The sequence below is a fragment of the Falco rusticolus genome, chromosome 1, assembly GCF_015220075.1.
Source record: "Falco rusticolus isolate bFalRus1 chromosome 1, bFalRus1.pri, whole genome shotgun sequence".
In the NCBI taxonomy this organism is placed as follows: domain Eukaryota; kingdom Metazoa; phylum Chordata; class Aves; order Falconiformes; family Falconidae; genus Falco; species Falco rusticolus.
Window position 1 is genome coordinate 26,535,529 of NC_051187.1, and position 26,632 is coordinate 26,562,160.

A 26,632-nucleotide genomic window follows, 5' to 3' on the forward strand; every position below is an offset into this window, starting at 1 on the left:
GGCTTCTTAAAGTATATACTGCGGTCTCCCAGAGCAAGCCAACTGGCTAGCACTAAAAAGGGACTAATGGGCATCACTATCCAGGAGAAGGATCACAGGCCTTGGAAAAATAGAAACAATGCAGAATGGAAGTCAGCGGGGAATTCGGGAGGCCTGGCAAATAACAACTTAAAACCTTCTCCTGGGAGCTGGAGGGATGAAACATCACAGACAGGCATTTTGTGAGGTTTGCGAGAAACAGGCTGAGAGGAAGAGTGGGACTACAGTGATAGCATAGTTTACCTGCAGTGATGCCTCCGCTTGGCCAGCCAGAATTCACAATCGCAGTTAAAACAATGAGAGGCCATGTGGTCTGGAACCCACCGTGTGACCTAGGGCAGACACCAGTCCTCATCAGCTTTCAGTTTGCAACATGACAACGACCAGGTCTCAGGACCCCAGTGCAGGCTGAGCATGGCTTTGGACCACAACAGGCTAGCTCAGAGCGAGCCCACCCCACAGGTCCCTTTCTATCGGGCACAGCAGCAGCAGAGGATGCAGAGGATGTGTTAAAGGACAAGGGTGGCTGCTCTCTGCCTTGCTTCCAGACCACGATCTGCTGCCATAACCACCACAGTTAGCTGCAAAGAAACCCTCCCCTGCTGCATTACAACTGCCATAACAGAACACATACCTCAGTCTCCTTCTTATCAACAGGCTCCCAACTTGCTTCTGACAAACAGTCTTCACTATGATCAGAACAGAAATCCTCAGTGTCGCTGCCATCCGATTCCTTCAAACATGTCTGCAAGAAGAGGTGAAGTCACAAATCCCCTCAGCTGCCTCAGTCACGCAGCCAAGGGCACTCCCCACTCTGGCCATGCTCAGTGCTTGTGAGGGACACGTGGGTGGCTCCACAGCTCCCCATACGAGGAGGTAAAGCATTCATGACTGTAGGAGCCACTGCTTGGCTCTCAAGAAGCAGAGATACCTCCAGGCAGCATGAGGGCACGGCACATGGCCAGGAGGGGAGCAGGGCTGAGAAAGCATAGGAACAACCTTAACCGCTCAACCTAAAAGTAAGAGGTTGCAAACTGTGCACTGGAAAGGGCAATGTGAGGGGGGGGCACAGGGACCGCCGCTGCTGGAGCCACACTGCCAGAGTTGGGATGTTAGAGGCAGTTACTTACAAAGTCATCCTCGTAGTCCATCGGCGGCTCGGCTGGAGGGGCACAGAAATGGCGGATGTCCAGGCGCAGCTGCAGCTCTCGCACCTGCCTGCGCAGCTGCTCCACCTCCTGCTTGTAGCTGGCCTCGATCTGCCGCAGCCTGTGTTGAATCACGTCTGTGGGGAAGGGGAGCCCGTCATCATCCAGGTAGAGAGGAGGCACAGGAGAAGGACATTTTGGTGGCACGTGCTTGGGACCAGACGCTTGTTTCAGGTGGCAGGGTAGCCATGAATGGCTGGGCTTCCCTGCAGGGCCTGCAAAATGCGTGCCGACGTGGCCAGAGCAGACTGAGGGCTTTGCACCTTCCCTGGCAGCCCACTGGCCACTGAAGCACAGGCCCGGTGCCCACAGAGGTTTGCTGCTCAACCTCTTGCTACAGCAGCCATAGGAGAGGAGGTGTCTGGGTGCAGGCTCCCCACTGGGGAGTGATGTCACCATTCCTTGAAAACTGTCCCAGTTGGACCCCAGGAAGGAGAACTCGCTGCTTTGGCTCTGGGAAATGGGCTTGCGCCATTGCTCTAGGGGGACTCTCCCCAGCCGGCCAGGCTCCTTGCAGGGCGCACTCCTTCCAGCGTCACCTTTGCTGTTGTCTTCATCCAGGCAGGGAATGCCCAGGGCAGGGCTCGGGATGTCATGACTAGGCCCTTTTGGTGCCAGGGACACCGGGCTGGGAATGTCTTGGCAGGTGGCACTTCTCATGGGGCAGTCTCCTCCATTGGACACCATGCCAGTAGTCTTCAAAGGTTCCTGAGGACAGGTTTCTAACTGGAACTTTCTGGAACTGATGGAAACGCTGTCAACATTTTCCTGTCTAGAAGAATTTGGAGCTGGACATGTGCCATCCAGTTCCTCCATGTATGTTTCGCTCCCCTTTTCTGCCTCCAGAGAGCCACTGCTTGCTGGCACAGAAGCCCAGCCACTCAGTTGTTTGCTATGTCCTGCGTGCTCAGCATGGCTGCTACAAGTGCTGTTGGCTTGCAGGGGAGCGTTTTCCTCTTGCTCCTCCACCTGCTGTGTCTCTCCTGCACGCACCGCACTGCCTTCACTCAAGTGTGGCTCAGCTCCCTCAGCAGCGGCATGCCGGGCTTCCAGACCCACCCGGACCTCCTGACAGTGGTTATTCAGGTTGGGATCACTAGACGTGCGGGTCAGTGGGCTGCTGGAGTCACAAGCCGAGAGCAGGTCATCCATAGATCTTGTCTTTGGTAATCTAGAGCCCAAAAGCAAAGCAAATCTTACAACAAACCCCCTGAAACTTCCCTCATTTCAGTCAGAACTGAGGCGAGGGAAGGGAAATGCTCCTAATTATGGATCACAGGGTGGGTGGGGAAGGGCGGTACAGCAGCATGAGCACAATGCTATAGCGTGGCCTTTGCCATCTGCTTTTTTAGGTGCAGCAGGGAGCTGTACACGTTCTTCTCCAAGTAGCTGGGACAAGAGCTACAGAGCTCTTGCTCTCCACAGGAAAGATGAGAACAACAGGTAAAACAGAGGGACTGCAATGTGTGAGGAGGTAAAGAAGGCCTGTGGGTAGGCAGCAACCTGGGCCTGGAGCTCTAGGCTCTTACCTATCCAAACATCTGCCACTGAACTCCTGGCTCTGAGGTCCAGGGGGCAGGTAAATGTCCATGCCATCCTGTCCCAGAGGATGTGGCGAGGAAGCTGGGAGATACACTGCTGTCCAGACATGCAGTGCTCGTACGTGGCACACTGGATGCAGCACCTGCAACAACCACTTACAATCAGAGATGAACGCAAAAGAAAACCCCTCCAAACTCTCCCCACACAGTCCCTGGTGCCTGGCAGATGAAAAGCCTGGAAAACTGGGCCAGCAGCTCTACTTACCTGCTCAGACCCCGGCATATAGAGAAGATTGTGGAAGTTCTTATTGCCAGCCCGTAGGAGGGACCACACAGAGCAGGTACGCTTGTAGATGTTGTGCATCTCTCGCTCACAGGGGCTGTTCCCAAGGAAGGTCCCATAAAGGCAGGAATACGTGTGCTGCACCAGCTTCACCTGCAGCATTAGAAGGGGAATTATTGTCAGGGCCATTGGGAAATGGTGTCTCCTGCCTGCAGGGGAAATGTCTTGCACTCCTCTGGGACGGCTCCTGCACCTCCTACCCAGCTGGTGACCCTACTGTTGTCCTTTTCCACACAGAGCAGGACAGAGAAGGACAGCAACAGGAATCACTTAAAGTGAAAGCAACAGTCAACTGAAACCATACCCATCCCTCTATAACCCTAACCTATATTATTTGATAAGACCGAGATTAATAGCTATTGTTTCCCTAATTTATTTTTAAAAAGTGTTTCAGACTCCTATTGCTGAGATATGCAAATTAGGCTTTTAATCAAAACAGTGCTGCTGATGGTATCTGAATTCACTGGGCTAGAAAGGGACCTGCAGAAGAAGCAATTGAAAGGAACCAGAGAATATAAACCCTTTGTCACTGTGCAGTCTGCTAGGTCCTCTGAGCCTGCGCTGGGAAGGGAGGAAGAAGTTACAAGGAGCTAAGAGAAGCTGGCAGAAGCATCACACATACAGAACCAGGTCAAAATACCACAACTGAAGGGCAGGGCTGGAGCCACACAGTGAAGGTATGTCAGGAATGCCAGCAGAGAGTCCCAGCACTACTCAGACACTTGGCCATTTTTAAAGAATTCAACTATTGTTTTCTTTCAGCTACAACTCTCTGTAGAATATCATGGCCTTCCCTCTGCCTCTGCTCACATCTGGCATGGGATAAAGAGATGTTTGCATGCATATCCCTTACCAAAAAAGCTTCGTTAAATTCAAAGAGGCAAGGAAATTGCTTCAGAAGCTGATGAACCGCATCCAGCCACTGGAGAAACACTGGGCACTGCTCATTCTGATCTTCCACCTTCTCCTGGTGACCACAGCGATCACCAAACTTGTGACCGAAGTCCAGCCAATCTGATTCAACAAGCACCTGGAAGCCCTGTGAATAAAAGAAAAAACTAACTGCTGACACTCTTCTGTAGGCACACAGCAGGATAAGGCAAGGCCCATCTGCCACTTGCGCCAGGTAAACGCAGGCCTTCTGAAGGGCTGGAAAGCAGGTTGCATTGGTGGCTGGTCTGGGGTCAAACCTGAATGTCAGAGGTTTCCAAACACAAACTAACAGCTGTTATTTCTATACAAGAAAAAAGCTTGGACAACATGCACAATTAGGAGCAGGGAACCAGCTGAACCTTGAACACAAGAAGTTATTTTCCACAGTAGTTCATCAAGCTGGGCAGAAGAGTGATGTACCATTCACCAAAAACAGGCAGGAAAAGAACATGGAAAAATCCAACACCCACAATTGTAGCTCTGAAACATCACTAAGCTTACTGCCAAATGTGACCCTGCTCCTTTCTCTGGAGACTCAGAGACAAAAAGCTGCCTTTGAACAGACATGAATGAGCAGCCCAGCACAACCCATACCTCCATGGTCCTGTAGTAAGGGTCCAGAAGAATCTTTGCCAGTGCTACAATCTGCGGAGTCCTGTCCCAGCCGTCTGAGCAATGAACCAGCACTGGACGTCCTTCTCTGTCAACTGCACTGGAGACCAGCACTGCTGCCTTCAGCATGACAGAAAGGTGCTGCAGCCACTTGGTACTCTCCAGGGCTGAAAGCCAGCTAGAAGGTGTGCAAAAAGCAAGAAAACAATTGCTTAGCTCTCCAGTGGGAGGATAAATAAATACAAACATACATACACTTTAACTGAAGTCTTTTTGGAGTCCACAATGGAAATCAGTCTTTTCTAAAAGACGCTCAAGAGGAGCCAGCCAGCCTAGAATAAGTACAAAGAATCGAACCCCTAATTTCAATTTTTCCCAGATACAACTCTACATTTTACAAACCCTCAGAGGATACACACAACCAAGTGACACTGAGGCAGTGCTGCAACCCCTTCTGGATTACCAGGGGTGAAAATAAGCAGCATTCAATTACTGTGAGCACATTCCCTCCACTTTCTGAGGTAGAAACCTGGGACAAGAAAAAGGAAAAGGGAAGGAACCCCCCCCCAGGACATTGACAGATATGATGTCAAACTCAGATAGAGAAAAGTCACTTACTTGCTGGGGTCTGGCACCTGACTGCAGACAGCACGTAGATACTGGAAACTGTTACGGATGGAGTGGATGTTGGCCATGCCCATGAACACGACTTCACAGTTTGGGTAATACTCTAAACGCAACAGAGATGGAAACATTCAGAGAGCTGCTGTCACTGCAGCAACTGCTTCCATACACTTAGTTCAGCTGTCCCCTCACAGTACCATTTCTGGTCTTCAGCAGTAGGTAGGCAGTTTTTCTAGAAAAGCCTTGTGGGCCAGCAGCAATAAATATGGAATAACAGACTGCACGAGCAAGAAGGGGAACGTGGTGCTAGAGACTGAGCACCAAAATGCTGACACACACCCCCACCACCCCCCGCTGTGCTCTAGGACCCCCTTGACAAAGCAGGTCCAAGAGGAAGATGTTCCAGGACACACTTAGCCCTCTGTACCTTCACATTCGCAGCCACCTCCCTTTGCTCTGTTGGCCACAGCCGCAGTGTAGGACCTAGCATCAAGAATCAGCAGCTTCTGAGGAGCTCCTGCATTCTCCACGCCTGAACACGCGGTCAGGGATGAGTCTGCAGAGACAGACACGGACTGAGCTCCCCAGCATCTCCCTCCCTCCTACAACAGGCCTCCAGTGCCCCCCAGCAATGGCTGTGAATGAGCCCAGGGACCTGCCCTACACCCCGCTGTTAAGGCATGACAGGGCACAGATTATCGACCTGGATATTGGGTTTAAACCTTGCACTGTGACAGCCCTGTTAGCAGAACAGCAATACGTAGGTGTAAAAAGTACTAATTCATGTTTAGGAGAGTGGGAAGGGAGCGAGCTGTCTCACCAAAGTCAGCATCACAGGCCTCGCTGCCGTCGCTGCTCCCATTGTGTGGCATGCCACCAGATACCTTTACTCCAGGGTTCAAGGCACAGGCTTTGGCAATAGATGTCACAAGATACTCGTCATCAGCATTTCGCCAGCCCCACCAGCTGATTTCAGGCTGGCTGCAGCGTGCAATCACTGCCCCGTTGCGCACATGTCTGCAAAGGAAGTGAGAGCCTAATGAAGCCTCACCTGGAGAGGTGAGAAACAAGCCCAGCAAACTCTCCCTAGGTACAGTCAACACCTGTGCAACCCCCCCTCACTTTGTCTGCTGCATTTACTCTTGCGTTCAAGCACTGAAACAGGGCAGGGCATTTCAAATAACCATTACTGAGTAACAGCAGTAGTGACACAGAAGCTGTCACTCGTGTCACGGCCATGAGGAACATGAGAAGACAGCACAGGAGCGGCTAATGGAGCTGGAACAGCCGGCAAAATGAGATCGCAGAGGAGCAGGTCGCTGCAGCGGCTGTTGGGAGCAGCCGGTGCCAGTGGATGGTGACAGCTCCGGGGGCAGCTGCAGCTCCCTGGGCCTCACCTCAAGGATCGAGGACTGTGCCCGGGGATCAACTACCACTAAAATGAAACGGGAGTTTCTGCAGCCAGTTATTTAGCCTTTACTGAACTATTTTTATTTATAATGATATACAAATATGCAATTTATATAGTATATATTTATAGATAATAGTATATATTATTGTATATAGAGATGTAAATATCTAAACATTAAACCATAGGGGAGAACTTTAAATAATTATGGTTGTACCTTGGTAAAGTAATATTTATTTTAAAGCTGTTCTGTTCTCCCATTCTCCTTTTTCCTCCTCCTTTAAAGTACATACTGTTGTTAAACCATCTCATTTATCACTTCTAAGCTGGAAAGATTAGCTCACTCGCATCAGACTGGTTAGTTTCTGGGTGGAGGCCCGAGCTGGTGTTTATTAGCAACCCCTAAAATGTGAAAACAGCCCATCCTGGCTGTTGCTTATTGATGCCTGGCAGAAGGCCTGAGGTAGGAGTAAGTGTTCTTTTTTCACATGAACACACCAGTCAAGTCATTCACAAGTGGCCTGGAAAGGGAACGGGGCCATTAGGTGACAAAGTTGCTGGTGATACAGAATTATCCAGGAGAGTCTATGGCTGTCTGGAAAAGGTTGCAAAGGACCTTGTGATAAAAAGAGAGAGCACAGAATTTAATATAAATAAATGTAAAGTATTTACAGATGACCAAAGCATAACCCCAGCTATGGCACAGAGCAGTTCAGTACAAAGCAGCAGCCAAACCTCAAAGACTTTGAGGTGATTGGGGAGCTCTCAAATAGCCTCAGCTCAATGCTCAAAAGAAGCAAAACAGTTAAGAATGTGCTAGCAGTTATTTAGATAAGAGTAAGACAGAAAATATGATGGCATCACATCTTATGCATCTTCAAATGGACACAAATTTCTCACCAATCCATCTCAAAAAGGATAACATCGTACTCAAGCCTCCAGAGAAGGGTGGCAAGGACAATCACAGGTATAGAAGAGCTTTGCTATAGGGACAACTTAACTAGGAAACAACTCCCCACCACAAGAGGACAAGAATGGGTGAGAGGCATAAAAGGTCATAAAAGATAAAAAAGTACATTTGGAAGATTAGTCTTATTTTTCCCTGACAGAAACACGAACAGGTACTGGCATGGTCGTGCCATATGTTTAACAATTATTTTCCAGACAACAACAAAACAGACAGTGGACTCACTGCCACAGTGCAATGTGGAAGTATAAACTGGTTCCAAAATACATTGAAGTCATGGAAGGTGGGTCCACCAAGTGACCATGAAACATGACCACACATTCTTCTGAATAGTTGTTGTAGGAAATCTAAGATATTGGCTGCTCCAAAGATGCACCAGGAAAGAATACCTGCATACTTGTCCCATTTATTACACTTCCCCGAGATGCTGCTCGCAGTGCCTGGCTCTTCTTGGAGACAGGGTAATAGATTGGACAGCCCCGCACCTCAGTTCTTTACAAGAGTGCTTGCCCCTCCCTATCCCACCACGCCTCATGCAGCACCTCTCTGAAGATAAGCTGGAGTAATAACAAAGATATAGATAAAGCTCCTGACAAACAACATCCAAGTATTTGTCTTTTTTTTGTAGGTCAACAGCTCTGCAGAAGTTGCATTGCTGGCAAAGCTGGGGACGTAATGCTCTAGATCCTAAAGCACACACCAGCACACACCTCAACCCACTGCTCAAAGGCTGTTCAGCTGCCTGCGAGGGCTAAAAGAAGCACTCTTGAAGGTATCTCTTTCTCATGCTGCCACCCTGTAAGACGCCCTGCTGTTCCACAGAAAATGACAGTGCCTACTCATGTCATTTGCTGTAAGGCAGTACACCAAGAAAATGCATCAAGGCTTTCAACTCAACCCTAACAGCGGTGCACAGTATCTCACCAGCAGCTACCGCATTTTGCAGGAACAGTCTTGCTTCTCGGAGACAATGTTCCCTTATTCTCCTGAGGCAACTTATCAATAAATGCAGAAAACGTATTATCGTTAGTGACACCTCATAGCCACTAACGATGAAGACTTTAAATTGAAGACTTCCAAAGAAATAATATTCACGTTCAGCCAAGTCAAAATACTGTGAGCTCCTTTTTCTTTCAGCACTCTCTGCTGCTGTTCTGTTTTGCAAGGTGACTTACAGAGCAGTCACTCCCAGAAGATCTATTCCTGTCTTCAGGATCGCTCAAGTATGGTCAATACAGACAGCAGCAAAGGCTTTGTTTGTACTAGTAAATGAAACTGAGCCAAGGTGCGGACTTAAGCACCAGCCTGTGATCATCCAAGCTTGTTTGTTAACACACCTACAGGTTTTGGCCTGTGCCAACCAGCACTTACCCAAACAGTGCCTGAGCACGTTTTGGGGAAATGCAGATGCTGTGCCAGGGGCTGCTCCCAACAGGCATTTGGATGCAAGGGCACTGTTTGGGGTGCAGGAGGTAGAAGAGCTTAGCTGTGTAGGCCACCTGAAGTCAGAGGTAGCATGCTTAAGGTAACACTACAAACATAGCCAAAGAGTCCTATGGCTTCAGAAAACTTTGTAGCACAAACTTCTCAGCATTGCAACAAATGCTGGGCAGAGGTTGGCCTTGAGGTAGCCAGTTTCAACAGACATAGTGACATGCCAATAAACACAAGGAAATACAGCCACCATTGATGAGCATGAAGTCACTAGCAAGCAGAAAGTATAGCAGATGCCAGCAGACAAATCAAAACCGCAACTGAGCTTGCAGTGAGCTTCCAGGTCAGGGGGGCCCCCCATAGCTTGACTCTGCGGTCTCCTGTAAACCCACAAACGTATGAACCATTTCTGGCCCTTGCTGTGGAACTTTTCTTCAAAGGAAAAAGCTCCTTTCTTGAAACTGGAATGGCAGAAGGTGCCATAGTGTTTTAACATATGTTGACAAAATTATTCTTTAGAGCGCCTCAGTTTACTTTTAATGACTCAAGAACCCGAAGCCAGAGTATGCGGTGCATCTGTAGTTTATGAATTGAGCTTTTACTCCCAGATTTGTTTGGAGCACAAGGCTAAAGTGCATCTGATACCATCAGTACATGCTATTTATCCCATAACAATCATCCAGAAAGCATCAAGTCACCTCTCTGTTACTTTCTGGCTGTCAAAGTGCTCATCCACAATGCAAAGTCAAACAGCTTAGCTTGAAACAAGAAAAAGCTGAGAGAGGGTTTACACAGCTGTCACCTAAAGGTTCCCAGCTGAGAGGCACATCTACAAGTGCTTTCATCTCTCAGGTCTCAGCTAAACTCCTGGCTCACTCTGGCATGACCTGAAGAGCCTGAGACTGAGCACCCAGCCATGGTGCTGGAGCAACGCCCACTGGTTTCCCGCTGCTGCCCCGACAGCCACTGCAGCATGAACAAGGCAAGGTGATGCTGAGTGTCTGTGAGGAGCTTTCTCGCTAACATAGTCCCAAGGTCTTCTCAAGGTGGCTGTATAGACAGAGAGTAGTAACAAGGAGCGGCTGGCATACAATGCCCGTCTGCCTCTGCAGTCAGCTAAATAATTAATTGCATCCTTGGCGTTGTTTTACAAGTGAATTGTGCCTGGAGGCTCCTGCATCTCTGCTGTACATCTCCACTGAGGACTCAGAGATGGAGACCTGAACTTCTGCTTTGCTTAACAGCTGAATTATAGATTTTATAGAAAACTGATCACGTGGTACTTTGGTGTCATGTTGAACTGTGACCCAGTGAATTCAGAGTTGCTCTCCAAAAGCTCTGAAGTCTACCAGTCTTACGGTTACAGAGTTCCCTACAGGGATGCACACACTCCAGCTGGGTTCTCCACTCTCTCCTGAACTATGAGCGAGGAGGAGGAGGAACTGAGTGTAGGGCTTTTCATTTCTTCCCCTTTCATGCAGCACAAGGCACTCCAGAAGCAGCCATGGCCCTCACGGAGCCTCCTGGCCAAAAGACTTCAATCTTGAGGGCAAAGGCTAAAGAGTGCATGAAAGTGAGATACACACATGGGCAAGCACTTGTCCCAACTTGTAACATCACTTGTTGGCATCTTCTCATCTGATCCCAGGCTGCAAAGGGTTGCAGCTCAGCTTCTAAATTACTGGGTACCATTACAGCGGTATTATCAAGCAAGGAACAACGTTAAAGTAGCAAAAAGACACAGCTTTGCCCTCGGCTGGGGAGGTACACTATGACAGTCTCCAGTGCCAGACCATTTTTATCAAAAGTAATCACAAATACAGTTAACTTAGCTGACTTGTCTACAAAGAGGGAAAGGCTCCATACGATAAGCAGCACTCATCATTACTCTGCTGCAGAATTTAGTTCTTCCAGAAGTAATACACTCTGTTTTGCCAGCTTCTAACAGCAAACCATATAACATGAAGATGCAGAGTTAAGGTACCTGTAAGTGCACTGGTGTTGTTTCCCGGCTTTTGTGCATCCCAGGGCTGTCCTTTAAGGTCCTTTCCAACCCAAACTGTTCTGTCATTCTATGGTTCTCCCTTCTGGAGAACACCCTGCACTACTGTCACAGACTGTGAGCCTAGGGAGGCTGGTGTGTGTGCTGGGAGAAGGAGTCCTGGGAGCAGCATGTTTTCAGGTAGGAGGCAAAAGGAATACACGCCGTGAAGACCAGAACACAGCTATTGCTGTCACCTCTTGCTCCAAAGCCCTGTACGCATGCCCTCCTAACAGCTTCACAACACCTACAAGGAAAAGGGCAGCTGTCATGAGATTGGGGAAGAGCACTGCTTTGGTTTTGTGCTTACCTGTACACCACCACAGGAATCCTTTTCCATGACCTAAATGAAGCCACGTTCTCTAGCTCCTTGTCTGTGATCCAGACAGGGACCAGCAGCTTCTGGGGATAACTGGAACAAAGCCTGGAAAAAAGAAAGCACAAAGGCAAGATCAGGACTCAACAATCGTGAAGTCTGCACGAGAGAAGCTGTGCAGAGAGGGCAGGAGCAGCTCACATTTCTCCAAACTCAGCATGCGGGACTTTGGCTCTTCCTCTTTATATCTGCCTCAGTACAGTCTCAGCATGGGAAAAAGTGACCCCAAAAATGCTGTCAGGAATGAACTGGGAGAAGACAACCTCCTTTCACCTCAGGCCTCACCTCCAGATCCATACTAAATACCCCAGTACTTCCCAGGGATGCTTTTGGAACATCCTCTGGATTTAAGAATTCATGAGGGTTTAGGGGAACAGTCATTAATTTACATGGGGTTTTGGTTTTCTCGCAGCACTTGTAAACCCAAAACCACACAGCTTCTGGTAAATGACAATCTGCCACTTTCTGCCTTGCAGAGAACAGGTCACCACTAGCTTTACACATTTCTCTGCAAGGAAGACTTAACTTTCCCCAGAAAGACTGCGATGGTGATTTGGTATATGCTATAATAAAGTGACATGAGGGAGATCTTAAAAGACTATCTTGTTCAGTGGGGTGCCAGAAATCAGATTCCTAACACACGTTTAGAAGGAATGTTTCAGGGCAGATGGGAAGTAAAGTGAGAGGGGTGAAACTACCCAGCGGGTAAGCTCCAGAGGGTGGGCTGGTGTTCCCCTGAGTCTGGGCTATCCCTGGGCTATCCCAGACGACGGCAATAGGCACGACACAGTGCTTGGTATTATTTAGTTTGTGATGCTAGTGAGGAACTGCCTGCCATGTTAGAAGATGGCACTTCACACAGTGTCTAGACAGCTTCTCAGAAAGCCCCAGGCAGAAAGCAAGGTTGGTCTACAGGATAAGAACAAGGTGAGGAAGAGGAATCCATGAAGCAAAATTAAAGCTGTCAGGTAAGAAGCTGAAGACCAGGATGTCTGTGGTATGACGTCTAGGCTTGGACATCTCTGAAATGCCTCAGATTCCATGTGTAAAGTTAGTCAGGAAATTAGAGAAGCATTGAAGTGTGACTGAGAATTAAAGGTATGTGGATCTGCAGCAGCTTCTAAATAGCTGAGTCTATATGAGAATGGGCTTCATCAAAATGAAAACAGTATCAGTCTCCTGGCAGTTCAGATGAAACATTATGGGAGTTGTCTTTTAAAATTGTGGAGAGTCAGTACAGGAAAGGCTCAGGAGCGTTATCTTCTAAGAGTTAAGTCACTAAAACCCTGTAGCCTTAGGAAAACAGTCAGAATTCGATTAAGTCCAGGTAGGACACAGGATAGCCTCAAGAAGTTAAGCCAAATTTAAGCAGGATGCATAAAAACAGGCAATGAGATCAAGACAAACAAACTTGTGCTTCTAGGCTAGAATTCCAAAAAACAGAGGAACTGAAAAGCCAATATGTTGGCTTAACAACACCTTATAAACTTGATACAAGGCAGATTATTAGTGGTATGCTAAATTTCAGAGTACAAGCTTTGTAGGAAGACTGAAATAGGCTGAGCTAGTGAACAAAGTGTGGTATGTCCCAGGAAAATGTGAAGGTAAAAGCGTGAGGCTAAGTCACCAGCATCCACAAGCAATGCAGAATGTGCACGGACTCAAATCCCAAGCCTAAAGAGAAAGAGAACAGCATTGAGGCTACACTACCAACCACTGAAGCGACAGCAACAACATCCATGAGAGGCTGGAAGAGATGCAGAGAGGCTGGAAGAGCAGAAATTGCCATGGGAGACTTGTGTTGCTTCCACATAAAACAAATTGTCTCATACATTTTCTTGATGCTAAACGCAACATTTTTAGACATAATCAGCTGTTTCTTGGTGCTACCAGCCAAATAATACAGAAGTATTTAACTCTTCCTTTGGTCCTAAGCTACTCCAAAACAGAGTAACTGAAAAATCACTTTGTTGAATTCTGCTGTGTGATGAATACTATAACAATATTTTTACAGGGGATAAGCCTCCCATGACAGTAACAATGGGTTTCAGAAAAGGGGGAAAGAAAAAAAAAAAAAGCTTGCAGATGATATGATGGTTATTTAAACATGCTATTCAATGGCAATACAAAATGCATCAAAGAGATCAGAAAGAGCTGGCAGGGTAAAACAGTGAACAAAAGAAGGGTTTTAGAAATAAAAGGATAACCTTCAGAGAGGGGAAATGTTTCCAAAGGACATTAGAGAAGCCAAATGTACACCTGAATTAAAAAGTTGAAATGAGACATGTTGTGCAGTTTTTGAGAAATGACCTGTTAGAAGATTGAAACTCTGAAGACCTTTTTCAAACGTCTTGTAGGTATCAGCCAGCTACTGAAATTGAAGGTCTAATAGATCAGCAGGATCACTACCGAAAATCAAAACTACTTGCGCTTATGTTCAGCAGAAGAACCCACAAAGAATCTGCCAGACCTAACCCTGTTTTACAAGGGACAAGGCACATGAAGACATTAACATGGAAACGTCTGCAGGGGAAGTTTTAGAACAATCTGTTAGGAACAAGGAGTAACTCATCACCAGGACTAGATGATGCTTGGTATTTCCACTGCTACCCAAACGCACACCAGGTGAAAGATTAACTGAGATGTGTAAACTATTGCTTACATTGGCTTGGGTGCCAGAGGAACAAAAGGTGGCAAACACGGTATCAATTTTATAAAAAGGTCTCCAGGGTGAATGTGGGAAACCACTGAAGTCTGACTTCTGTACCAGCAACTGACTGTCACAGTTGGTGCAAGGGTAAATACGGTGCACTTGGAAAGAGTCAACGCAACTTTTTTCTGGGGGGAGGTTGCACCTCACGTATTTAGTTTGCTGGAAACATCACCAAACGAGCAGATAAAGCTCATGTGGCTGACAAGCAATTTGGATTTTCAGAAGTGTTTTTTCTGATTTGTTTTCTTTTGTGTGTTTTTTAACAGGTGGCTCACCAAAGACTTGAAGGAAGCTTCTCTTACGAAACAGTAACTCTTGAAAATAAATGGTACAGAACTTCAGTGGCCATTTTTCACAACAAAGGGAATACTAAGGAGAACCATGCTTGTCCCTGCATTGTGCAATACGCTCACTTGAAAAAGATGAGCAGTGAAGCAATGAGGATGACAGAGGGGTGGCCTGAAACACCACTGGGACCACACTGACCCAGCACACTAAAAGAAACATTTTTGAAACTGTGAGGTTTGATCCCAGAAAAAGGTGGCTTTAACACCACAAATGCATAAATCAGCAGAAGGCAAACCTACGGACAAGGACTGATGAAGCATCTTCTTACCACAAAGGTAACAGCCAGTCCAGTGAGAGAGCTTCCTTCCCACAATGCAAGCACACACATTTTATTGCTAACTGCCCTTGTAGGCTTATTGTCTACACATTCATACAGCAAATACAAGCAAGAACACTAATTACCACTTTTCTAATTAAAGCAAAGGATAGTACTAGAATTTGTAGAGAACTGTTACAGAGTAAGACAAAGTATGAATTAAGAGCAGTCACAAAAACAAGCAGGAAACATCAGCTGTCTAAACCTGTAACGCAGAACTCCAGACAGCTTTTGTCCTCATAAAGTCAAAAAATAAATAAAACCACAACTGTAAAAAGATCAAAGCTGAGAACAAGTGTCAACACTGAAGAAAAGGTGAATGTTTTTCCCTTTTTGAAGCAACTAAACCTGTAGCAAACCCACCAGCATTAAGGTCAATATGAGACAACATGGGTACACCAGATGGGTAATGTCAGAATGTGCCCATTTCTCTGGGTATACAGATCACTGAAGATGTGAGCCACAGAGATCATGTAATGATTTTATTATCATTGTATGCTGAAATAGTATACTTTTATCAAGACTGAAGGAGTGGTTATTATATGCCTGTATTGCTCTAATTTTATGATGGCTGTCACCAGGAAGAAGATAATAGTTTCCAGATAAGGACATCTTGAAACAAGACTTGAAAGACAGTGAACAAAGCCATTACCTTGGAGTATCCTATCTCTAACAACACTGGTTTGCCAATGCTGGGAAGTAAAAGATAAAAAGACTATAAACAGTTAAAAAGTAACCAGATTCCTGTGAATAGAGGCAGGTGGTAATGATCAAAAGCCAAGGCAGGATTTAAAGACACACTCCCCGAAGCAGCAAGAGAGAACTGGTTTCTGAGTTGCACGAGCAGATCACACACCTCTGAGATCTTGGGATGTCTGCAGAAAGCTATGACCTGCCAGGATGCTGCCAGGATCCCCAGGTAGGAACCCAGCAGATTAAGGAAAGCAAAACCAAGCCTGCATCCAGCTTGCTGAGGTTTATTTCAAGTTCCTTCTTCCCTGGTTTTGTTGAAAATAAAACAGTCATCTTCTCTAAAGGCAGATAATTGCTGCCTATTACTGGCCAGGAAGCAAACCACAGATGGTCAATCTAAGTTGAACTTTCTGAAATAATCAGAGGGAAGCACATCCCAAAAATCAAGCAGCAGAGGAAGCCCAACTGCTCTGAAAGACATGCAGAGATTCTGCCTAGGGCAGGGACCTACAGGTTGTGCACTCCCAAACCTCAGCAGTTCAGGAAAAGCCATTTTCATTTGACATCCATGGAGAAACTGCATAAATGCCATCAAAGTCACGTTAACAGTCCAAAAGTGACAATGCTGTCAATATGGCCAAGTAGAAACTGTAAACCAAATCCCAAATCTAGTGCCTGCTGCCTGGATTCTTGAGGAAGAGAGAAGAGAACAGGCAGAAAAACACCAGGATTTCCCCCAGGCCAGCGTGCCTGAGGCTTCTCACAGTTTGCACAAGAAACTGGTGACCTGGAGCTGTTCAACACATGGGTGATGGGCGTGCCTTTACTGGCTGAGACATCAAGAAAAGACTGAGGGGTTATCAGTCGTTTCAATAAATGGATTATAAGGAATGCAGAAATGAGTATGTCTGTCAAAGCTTAATAAAATCCTGTTGGCTTAATGCCACCTGCTGCAAAAAATGCAGCAGCACTTCTCCAAGAGCTCCTGTGCTCTTCTCCAAGAGGAGGCAGGCTGCCATCACTGACGTGCTGCGGGGAGAGGCTTTCTAAAGATCTCCAATCTTTTGCTCACAGGGGACCACCTCCAACACTAGATCATCTAAGACTTGACATACTGTCATGATGGAGAGCCCACACCTCTGGGAATCTGCCCCAGCACAGCACCACACTCCTGGGGGAATGATTTTTTTTTTCCTCCCATGTCCAGTTTGAACCTCCCAAGCTGCACCTTGCGGCTGTTGCCTCTCATTCAGTTATCTGCCACTGTCAGAAGAGTTTCACGCCATCACCTTCATAAGTGCCCTTCAGCAGCTGTAGTCTGCAAGCAGATCACGCTTTAGCCTCTTCTGCACCAGACAGAACAAGCCCCACTCATTCCCCAGATTTCTGAGCATCCTGACAGCCCTCCACTGGCTTGCGCCCCGTTTCTCAACAGAGCTGAATAACTGCCCAACTTTACCAAAACTCTGTGTTTTTCATTTCAAACAGCGCAAGCACTTTAGAGAGAACAACTGACCAGGAAAGGCAATCAATCCTGTGATTAACTGCTCCTCCACGACTTCAGGGATGAATTATGGCCACCACATTATAAACTACCTAGCAGCATTTGCAATTGCTGCTAGCTCTGGTGTTTGGACTGTATTCCTTCTTCAATTCCACAATGCAAAAGGCAGAAAGAAAGGGGATCTGGCTCATACGCTGATCTGCCTGAAGGTTATCAAGGCCAGGAAGGAGGATTAGCTAGTCTGACTCACCCACTGCTCTGAACAGGGATTGTGAAGGGAAGAAGGTAAGGAAAGAGGAGAGTGGGGAGCGCCTGGTGGTGAAACACTCACTTGTAATTGTTGTTGATGTCAGAGACGCGCCAGACATTCTGCAAGTCAAAGCCCATCCTCACCAACTCCATCTCAAATCGGTATCTCACATGGTCTCCTGGAAGAATAGAGCACAAGGTATTTACTGACAGCTAAGCAGAACTGATGAAATCCAAACACGTCAGTGGCAGCTCCATAGCAGCTATCAATAGGCTGGAGAGAAAATACAGGACAGCTGGATGGCAGGGATCTTGCTTCAGAAGCCAAAGAGACTTGTCCCTCACAGGGGCTCCTCTGCTTATTTTGTCAAGTCAGACCATCTCTCAGTGTCAGGGCACAGAGTGGACGACGAAAGCCTTCCCACATCAGTGTGGGAGTAGGGGGGTTTAATTTAATCCACTTTTGCCCTTCTGACATAGATGGCTTCCAAAGTGGATGTCAGGAACCCCATGGCAGAGCAGTACTGAGCACCCACACCAGGCAGTTCCTTCTTCCAGACTGCTCTCTCAGAAGCTGACTCAGGGTTTGCTCTCTTATGTTTTAGCCTTGACTTACAAATTCTGGATGCCTTTGTTGCCTTAATGTCAAATCTTGTTAATAAATAAATACTGCAAAGCTCTTTGCCTCATTCATATCCTGCAGCAACAATTTCCACAGGCAAGTTTGTTTATACTAGAGAATACTACTTTCTCTAAAGGAAAGACAGCAAATCCCTCCCAATGGCTGGTGTTTGGGACACAGTAAGAACAGATAGTTTAGTGTTTCTCTTTCAGCTATACTGTTCAACCCCATCCCTCCATCCCAAACTGTGTATGGACATTTCATGCAGGCTACTGCTTCTCTCCTCTAGTATCAGCACATTTTTAAGTCTAAAGCCAGGTTCGTCACTCATTTTAATCCCCTTTTATTAATTATGAAGCTGCTTAAAGAAAAAGAATAGCAAGTGAACTTTGCGTTCCCAGAGAAGGGAAACTCGCAATCCACACGAGGGCACCATCCCAGCTCTGATTTTCTCTTTATGGATTCAGATGTTATTTGTGCCTCCACAAAGATGAGCCAGACATCTCCACAGACCTGATCACAGGAATGTCACTGCATTTCTAGGTGCTGGAGAAGAGATGCAGATGGATTTGTATTAATTATGCTGCCTCAAATCTGATGATGTTTACTATACAGGGACAAGACTGCTTGAGCTCTCCATCATCATGATGACAGTACAAAGTACGGGATGTTTTCTTCATTGACAAGGAGAAAGGGAAAAGCTGGTTATGTGCAGCTGGCTCAGAATGCTCCTTATTGTGCTTATTACTATTACTCCTTTTACTGTGCTTGTTATCCAGCCACACTGGGCCATCAGCTGGATCTCTAGACCAGGTATAGGATGCCCCTCAGCAAGATGAACTTGGGCTATGGCTACAGCAGAGATTTAAGACATAGCCAGACATCAGTTTATGAAAAACAGTTCAAATTGCGTTGCAGTGCTTCTGGACAGAAAAGCAGGAAGGGGACACACCAGCAGCTTACCTGGACGGCAGAGATGGGCATGTTGATCCTCCTCATCAACACAGACTCCTAAGCACCACGCATGGTAGGCAAATGCAAACAGGTCCTCAGGCTTAGCAGGGCGGGCAATGGCTCGAGTTAGCCTCTTCAGCCACTCCTGGCACTGCTTAAAGGTGGAAAAATGGCACCTACAAACCCAAATGCACATCATCCTCAGTGGATACGTTCATCCAGCCAAGACAGACAGACAGGAAGCTCTGCTCCACTTAACCAGTAAAAGGGACAAAGTACCAAGTCTTAGTAACCCTGGCCACAAACAGCTCCATTCCAATGGCAGCACAGAGGGAGACACCAGAACTGATCACGGCAACTGGCCTGCAGTGGCATCTACAATACAGCAATAAACTGGATACCTGATCACTTTGGAGTCCTTGCAGACAATGTGAAGCTGGAACATATCCCGACACTCCACACTTTCCATCATCCTCAAAGGCACCTGCGAGGGACCGACATAGGGCATGACAAGACATACCACATCACATAGGAGACAGCAGCCTTACCCGCAGGCCCATCACACAGAGTCATGGCTTTATCAACATCCATGAGCTTCTAATTCTAATTACAAACCTGCTCTGAGGTCTATGAAGGTTCACAACTCAGCATAGGGCCTCCTTCAACAATTACTATTCCAATTTCTGTTCTGTCCCTGGGCAGTCTCCCACCTGGGGCCAGTAACTGACTAAATCACATCCAGACAAGCACAGGTAACAGCCAAACAAAAGCTGCAATAAGAGATGGCAAGTCAAGACAGCTAGAGAAAGCCTCAGGCTCCCACTGTCTGATTCTGAGCTGCTGGTCTCCAGGTAGGAGAAGTCTCATTAAAACAGGCCTGCAAGACACCTTAACAGTCTTAAAACCATGAAGTTTAATGCTTGAATTTGAAGAGAACAGCAAAAGAAAGACTAATTATTATCCAGAGGAAAACCCCATCCACACACCAAAACTGAGCAGCAAAACAGCAACTGCATGACCAGCAGTAACTAGACACAGCATCAGGTTTGGCATCCTTCAAGAGGCACAGTTCCCATGTCACAGACCATAGAAATGGCTTATGCCCCCCTGAAATACTGCAAGACATTATGGTTCAGGCAACAGGAACAGGCAGATCCAGACTTACATTGATCACAGAATCCTTGAATTTGATATGAAGCCGGTAGTTGGAGATGGCAATCACAGCATCATTTGCATGGCCAAGATACTCCACTCCCTCGCCCTGCAACACAGTGAATGGGACCTGGAAGGGAGACATCACTAATTCATGACACATGCAGAGTACTTTGCGCACCATAAATGCCAAGAACCACTCTTCCTACAGCCTCCGCAGTGCATCTCCCGTGGGAAATCATTCACAGCAACATGCTCTTCAGGCACAGAGAACAGACAACTGCACAAAACAGCACTGGTACCCGCTGCCCAGCCCCATGAGGTGCACATTCTTCCAAGGATGCCTCAGGAGCCACTGAGCACCTTCTAATGGATGATTACTTGCAGAGGATAGGTGTGACCATAAGTGCTATGTACACCAAGTACCAGTATCTGGCAGCAAGGGTGTTGCATGGGGGCTGAGGAATTTACAGTCCCTGCTTTTCGAACAGAGTAAATGCAGTCCTAGCACAAATGGTATGATAAAGGACACAACTTCAGGCACTGCTCAGACATGTTGGGGAGTGCTCTGCACAGCCCCCCAAGGCAGTGTCACATACGTGATCCTGCTGCATCATTTAAATGAAGGGGGCTCTTAGAAGCACTACAAGACTCAGTGGTACCAACCCAGGTAAGTAAATTAATCAGTTTTTCCCTGATTTCCACTGACAAGGCTCTGAGGGAATCTTTATGTACAGCAATTTGTATGATTGAGGAAACTTCATTAAAATTACCTGCAGTAGAATTAAAAAAAAAAAACAAAAAACAACCAGATAATCAAGTGTCTTTCTGCTTTTCACTATCAGCCCAGACATGCCATAGCTACTTTTAAAACAGGGGATACTGGCAGATGGCCAAGTTTGACTTGTCTTTTCTTGTAAAAAAAAAAAAAAAAAAAAAAGGTAGAAAGCCTGAAATTCACCAGGACACTTTTTCCTTCGCCAAGTAGACTCCTCATTGTTCCCTGAATGTTACCTACACCAGGCGATGTCGGTAACCAATTATGCAAAAGATGTCATGAAGCTTTATCATTTCAGCCAGAGCCCTTTACTTGCCAGACAGGGCATCTGACGAAACAATTCATTACACCAAGTCAGACCACCTTGTCTTTATTTCTAAGTTGTTTCTATGGCTTGGGTATATGCTGCCTAAAAATTGAGTTTCCTGGGTTTTAGACTCTGTGTGCAAGTGACAATTGTATTAACAACTTCTCCCTTCTTAAAGTTTCTTGTACAGTAATAACAACTTTAGACTGGCATCTGTCTGAATACTCTTTTAGAGTGTTAATTATTAGACATTAAGGGAATATACTCTATTTCTGCAGTTTATTTATGCACACTTGCCAGAGCTGGTTTTAGTTGGCATGTGTTTCTTCTGCTTACGTGGCTCTCTCACACAGCAACAGAAGGGAGACAGTTTAGAAAAGGGATGGTAAAACTGCAAGAACTGACAGAGGGAAATCCTGGAATAAACTGACAGGTGCCTGAATACAGCTTGTTATCAAGCCAATGGTATCCTTTTAGACTTTACTTAATATTAAAATAACAATTTACTGAAGGCAAATTACCCTTTGGGAAGGGTGAACTTTACACTCCTCCGCACAGAAGACTAAAGCAGGTTCTGCTCTTCTCCAGGTAGTCTCAGCTCAGAGTTGTCTCAACAGCTTCACCTCCCGAAGCCTGCAGACCTGCAGCCTTAACCCCATGCAAATCCTCAGCCTGTGTTTGTTCCTTCAAGTCAATTCTCCTGTTGCCACATTTCAGTCCTTGCTTTTATCAGCACCGTTTACCAAGATGATGCCAATCAGAGCAAACTCAAATACTGCAGCAGCAGTGAGAAGTTAGAATGTCATCCTAGCTCCAGTCATAGGGGGGAGGATGAGCGCCAGACTATGTTAAAGGAAGCAAACACCATGAGCCTTTGGCTTCCACTGTTCAGAGTACCGCCCTTGCTGCACAGCAGCAACAGTGCCCAGGTCTCTTTCAAGGGGCCTTTTGCAGCAGGAGGCTGGCACCATATGGAGGTTTCTCTTTCCAACAGCTCTGCAGCAGGAAAATGCCAGGAGCAATATGTACTAGGGCCAGATCAGCCATTGCAATTGCATGGTACGGCTACACAGGCACAGCAAAGCCCAATATTCTCTGGGAATGTCTACCTGCTGCAGAGAGCTTTGCAGGAAGCATCATAGTTTTTCACTGTCAGCACAGGCAGAGGACAGGGAATACCCAGGACGGCTCTCTATTGAATCATGCTCCAGCCGTATTTCCAAGCAGCAGATGCGATGCTGTACAAATTGCAGCATCTTGGCAGGGCTCAGAAGGCAGGGCCAGGGCATACAGAACTGCCGTCAGCAGCCTCCACATACGTGGAAGGACCTGCCAGTCCAAACGTGACCTACAGCACTGGCCAGCCCATGGCTTCCAGAACATGTCCAGCACTGGAGAACTGCTCTCAGGTTTCACACTACCAGAGTTGAGCCAGCTGCATCCCAAAGCTGTTTCAGTTTTTTCCCTCCTTACCTGCAATGACTCTTCCTCCTTTACAAGCTCTTTCGGGGGGAACAAGTCCTTGGCTTGGATATACTCCAAACTGGGAGGGCCTTCCTCACCCTGCATTGCAAAGGAAACACAGATTGAGACAGGCTCCAGCCAGCGTGTATTATGAAAAGCCAAAAATCACAGTTGCTGGATACTCATGGCACCCCGATACCTTGGGCATTTCCTGGACCTGTGCACAGAAATGCCTGTTCTGCCTCCAGACCACACTCTCCGCATTGCAGGACCCCAGCAGTTCCTCTGGCCGTTGCAGAACACCCACAGCACAGTGAAAGGCCAAAGTAGGTCTCCAAGTGCTGTCTCTTCCAACCACATGGTATTTGGAAAGCCAAGCAGATACACCTTGACCACGTACAGGACCTTGGACTGATGTGACAGGAGTCTATCATGTCAAATGTTACCCCATTACCTTCACTATGGCACCACAGCAGAAACTGTAACACAGAGGGCTTCCATCTACAGTGCAGCTTCAACCTACTCTTCCTCCTCTTATGTTCATAAGGATTACTTACTTTTGGGAATTTTCACTTTCACCCTTAGCCCAAAAAAATCTGGGAAGAGCCTGAAGCTTTTTCAGGAGAAGACACAAGAGTGAAACTTAACCCTGTAAAAACGGCATCTAAGTGCACCCAATTCACAACATGCATTCCTGACTGGTGACAGCACCCAAGCAGGGCATTCACCCTCCAGGCAGCTAACATGTCTAACCTGTTCAGACAGACACCCTAGAAAGCCCACAGAAGCCTCAGAGAAGTGGTCTGAGATGACACACCAAGCCTGGACACACCATCCTTGGAAAAGTAGAGTGTCTCAGTTTGAGACCTGTGAATTTTCAGTCACTCATGAAATCTTGGTCCCAACTGTCACCAGCCGTCACCCCACATTCTCTCAAACCACTGGCTTGCTGTACAAACAAGCAGCATCCAGACACTCAGCTGAGGATGCTCACCGCTGGAAGCCCAGGACAGCGTTAATTCCACATGTATTTGGTGTGGGAATATTTCTTCAGAATGCCCCTTGCTCTCTAACTACAGCTCCTCTAGGTCTAGCATTTATTAGGAAATACTCTGTTCTATAAGCATTAAATAATATTGTAAAATGAAACATCTTTCTGGATAAGTCACCCAAGCTATAACCCCAAATTTCAGTCTTAAGAAACAGGAACCCAATCCTTTTGGCTCGGTTGTCTTTTAAATTATGCTGAACCTCCTTACATAGGTGACAGCTGCTGAAGCCTTGGCACCCACAGGTACAGCCCAACCTGAAGCACTCCCTGGACCTCAGAATGGGGCAGCCAGACCCCGGGTCCAGAGGTACCTGTGTGCATGCTGCTCATAGCTAGCATAAAATTCAGCATCAACCCCAGCTGGAGGCAAAAGCACTGCCCCTCCTCACCCACTCAGCCGGTCCCTGTGTAAGGCTGCGAGAGACACAGGGTGCAGCACACGCTTCAGCAGCCACCGGCTACTGGAGACCACAGGGGGCTTGGGGGCCTCTCCTGCCAGCAGCTCACTGATGCTGAGGCACTAGCCCAGGAAAGCACAAAGGAAAGGTGCGTGCCTGTGTACAGGTGCAGCAGCTGGGAAGCATGACATTCTCTCCCATCACCCCTTCGCAGCTCGTAAAGAAATCCCAGTGAGCAGCAGGAACTGGAACAGGGCAGCCTGAGCTCTCCACCAGTCTGGGTGTCCTTGAGTCCCTCCTCGACTGCAGCCCAGGTCAGGCAGGAGGCTGAGCATTTCCTTCTGCCACAGCCCCATCCCAGGGTATCAGCAGGGCAGGGGGCTCAGGACCCAGCTCTCTTCACAGGCCAGCCACTCCTGAAGCCCTCAGGCCACAAGTCCTTCGTGGGGGGGGAGGGGGGCTTTCTGCAGGAAGGGACATCAGACCTCCTCTAAAGAAACTCCTTTCCTCAAAGATATAAAAGATGCAGAGCTCAGGACGCCCTCCCACTACATCACCATCCTGACAGCATCAGCACAGAAGGGGGCCTCGCATGCTGCAGCCATGGCGGGAGCGCGGAGCTCCCCTGGGGTCAGCTGCTCTCACACGGTCATTTTCCAGCTCCGGGCAAGGGCCGGCAGGGCCTGCGTGGCACGGCACACTCCCCAGGCGTGCCGGCCGACTCGGCCCACGGTGCTGGGTGCCTCTGTGCCCTTGGGCCCAGGCAGGGCAGCGGCACAGCAGGGACGGGGGCCAGAGAGTCCTCCAGCAGCACGTGGGAGGGAGGAAAAGGGGATCCCCCTTTTGCAGGGGGATGGCACGCCAGGCCGGGCAGATCCAGGCCAGGAGGATCCGCACGGAGCCCGGCATCAAGGACAGGCCTTATCCAGGGCAACTGACTCAGCATGGGAGCTGGAGAAAGCAGCTGGCTTACAGCCCCACTTGTATGGAGGAGAGGAGGGGGGCAGAAAAAAGCAGCACTTACAAAGCAGTTGAGCATGGAGCAGGAGACGCGGCCTGGCAGACTCATGTTCACTTCCCGAGGCGGCAGCTGGGCTGGGCGCGCGCAAGCAGCATCTCCTTCCTCTGCCCCTCTGCTGCTGCCGGCAGCGGCTCCGAAACCGTCCCCCCGGCGCTGCCGCAGCCTCCCCGCTCCGCCGGGAAGGGCAGGAGCATCCCTGCCGGCCCCAGCAGGTGCCCGCCGCCGCTCGCCGCTGCTGACAATGGAGGGAGGGCGGGCGGAGGACGGCCAGACTCCACCTACCTCTGAAGGCCGCCGAGCACGGCTCTGCCGTCCGAGTGTCTCCCTGACAGGCGAGACAGAAAATGGAGAGACCGACGGAGGGATCACCCCTCCTCTCGCCCTCCAGTCCCCATACCAGAGCCGGCACCCTGCCGATGGGTGGATGCCAGCGCCACATCCCCTTCCTCACCGAGCCGCCAAGCGGAGCAGCTTGCCGGGAGATGCAGTGCGGGCCTGATGGCGTGTGCGGGAACACTGGGAACAATGGCAGCGAGGAGGCTTTGCGCCCCAGCGCCGAGCCCTACGCCCCAGCTGATGCTTTCGGATGCTCAGCAGGGAGCCTCCTGCTGCAAACCTTTGCCTTCGATCCTCCCCCCGGCCTGGAGGCTGCCCGTGGTCCCCTCTGCCTGCTCAGGGAGGGGAGGACAAAGGAGCTGCCCTGCTGCTTCCTCACTGCTGAACACCCCCAAGCCTTTAAGTCCCCTTCCCAGGAGCTCCCAGGTGTGCAGGAGCAGCTGGATGTCTCTGGCTCCCACCAGCACCCACGTGCTCGAGCTTGGTCCCTGGTGTGCATAAGGTTCCCCAAGGCCACCGCTCCCCTTGCTGACTACCTGGACAGTTAGTTCCCGCGGGAAGTTTCACCAACTCCAGTTTAGTAATGCTTGCAGACACTGGGGACATGTCTTGGGTGCAGGAAACAAACACCCAGCTCCTCACTCCAGCCCTCCAGGAGCTGTCTTTTACTACCTGTCATTTGTCAAGTCCACGAGCAAACAGCAAGCTCCTCAGGCCACAGCCCAACCCAGGAGCCACAGGACAGCAGACTCCTGGGCAATGCCATCTCCATTTCTATCACCAGCTGTGGCTCTGCCCTCCACCTCCCACCAGAGCCGGAGTGACAATCTCTTTCTTAAAATGCAAAACTACAACCTGGCCCTTCATTAATCTTCCAAGGGCCAGGCCCAACTATTTTGCTCAAATCACACCAGCTTTTTTTTCTCCTGGACAATTGAAAAAAGAGCACAGACTGTAGCCATTACACTTCTCTTACATGGTGGTGCTTCAAAGACACCACAGACAGCTCTACCTAGCAATACCAACAGCACCACCAACAGCATCTCAAAAGGTTTTTCTCAAGTCAGATAAAAGATTTGGGCATTTCTCTGCATAGTCGCTATGGGTTAATTATTCTGAGCTGCTTCGACCCAGGGACGGCTTAGCAACACCCAGACCTGCCACCCTGCGCCCATTGTCACTGCAGGGCGGCAGTGCCCA

General features: G+C 48.2%; 1 protein-coding gene across 6 annotated transcripts in view; it reads right to left on the reverse strand.

Moving 5' to 3' along the window:
* The window catches only part of MTMR4 (myotubularin related protein 4), a 56,432-nt gene that overhangs the window by 2,380 nt on the left and 27,420 nt on the right, over positions 1 to 26,632 (reverse strand). For 4 of the 6 annotated variants that reach the window (XM_037375204.1, XM_037375205.1, XM_037375203.1 and 1 more), the window contains exons 3-18: positions 22,636 to 22,725; positions 20,091 to 20,207; positions 19,327 to 19,409; positions 18,935 to 19,101; positions 17,432 to 17,528; positions 11,461 to 11,574; positions 6,121 to 6,317; positions 5,728 to 5,856; positions 5,295 to 5,406; positions 4,659 to 4,854; positions 3,985 to 4,170; positions 3,054 to 3,224; positions 2,777 to 2,931; positions 1,170 to 2,418; positions 674 to 784; positions 283 to 371 (exon numbers count right to left, since the gene is read on the reverse strand). In XM_037375204.1, the coding sequence (XP_037231101.1) occupies positions 283 to 371; positions 674 to 784; positions 1,170 to 2,418; positions 2,777 to 2,931; positions 3,054 to 3,224; positions 3,985 to 4,170; positions 4,659 to 4,854; positions 5,295 to 5,406; positions 5,728 to 5,856; positions 6,121 to 6,317; positions 11,461 to 11,574; positions 17,432 to 17,528; positions 18,935 to 19,101; positions 19,327 to 19,409; positions 20,091 to 20,207; positions 22,636 to 22,725 (3,263 nt within the window). Of the gene's footprint in view, positions 1 to 282; positions 372 to 673; positions 785 to 1,169; positions 2,419 to 2,776; positions 2,932 to 3,053; positions 3,225 to 3,984; positions 4,171 to 4,658; positions 4,855 to 5,294; positions 5,407 to 5,727; positions 5,857 to 6,120; positions 6,318 to 11,460; positions 11,575 to 17,431; positions 17,529 to 18,934; positions 19,102 to 19,326; positions 19,410 to 20,090; positions 20,208 to 22,635; positions 22,726 to 25,099; positions 25,490 to 26,632 lie in introns of those variants that run through there. The other 2 variants (XM_037375206.1, XM_037375200.1) reach the window with 2 other exon arrangements.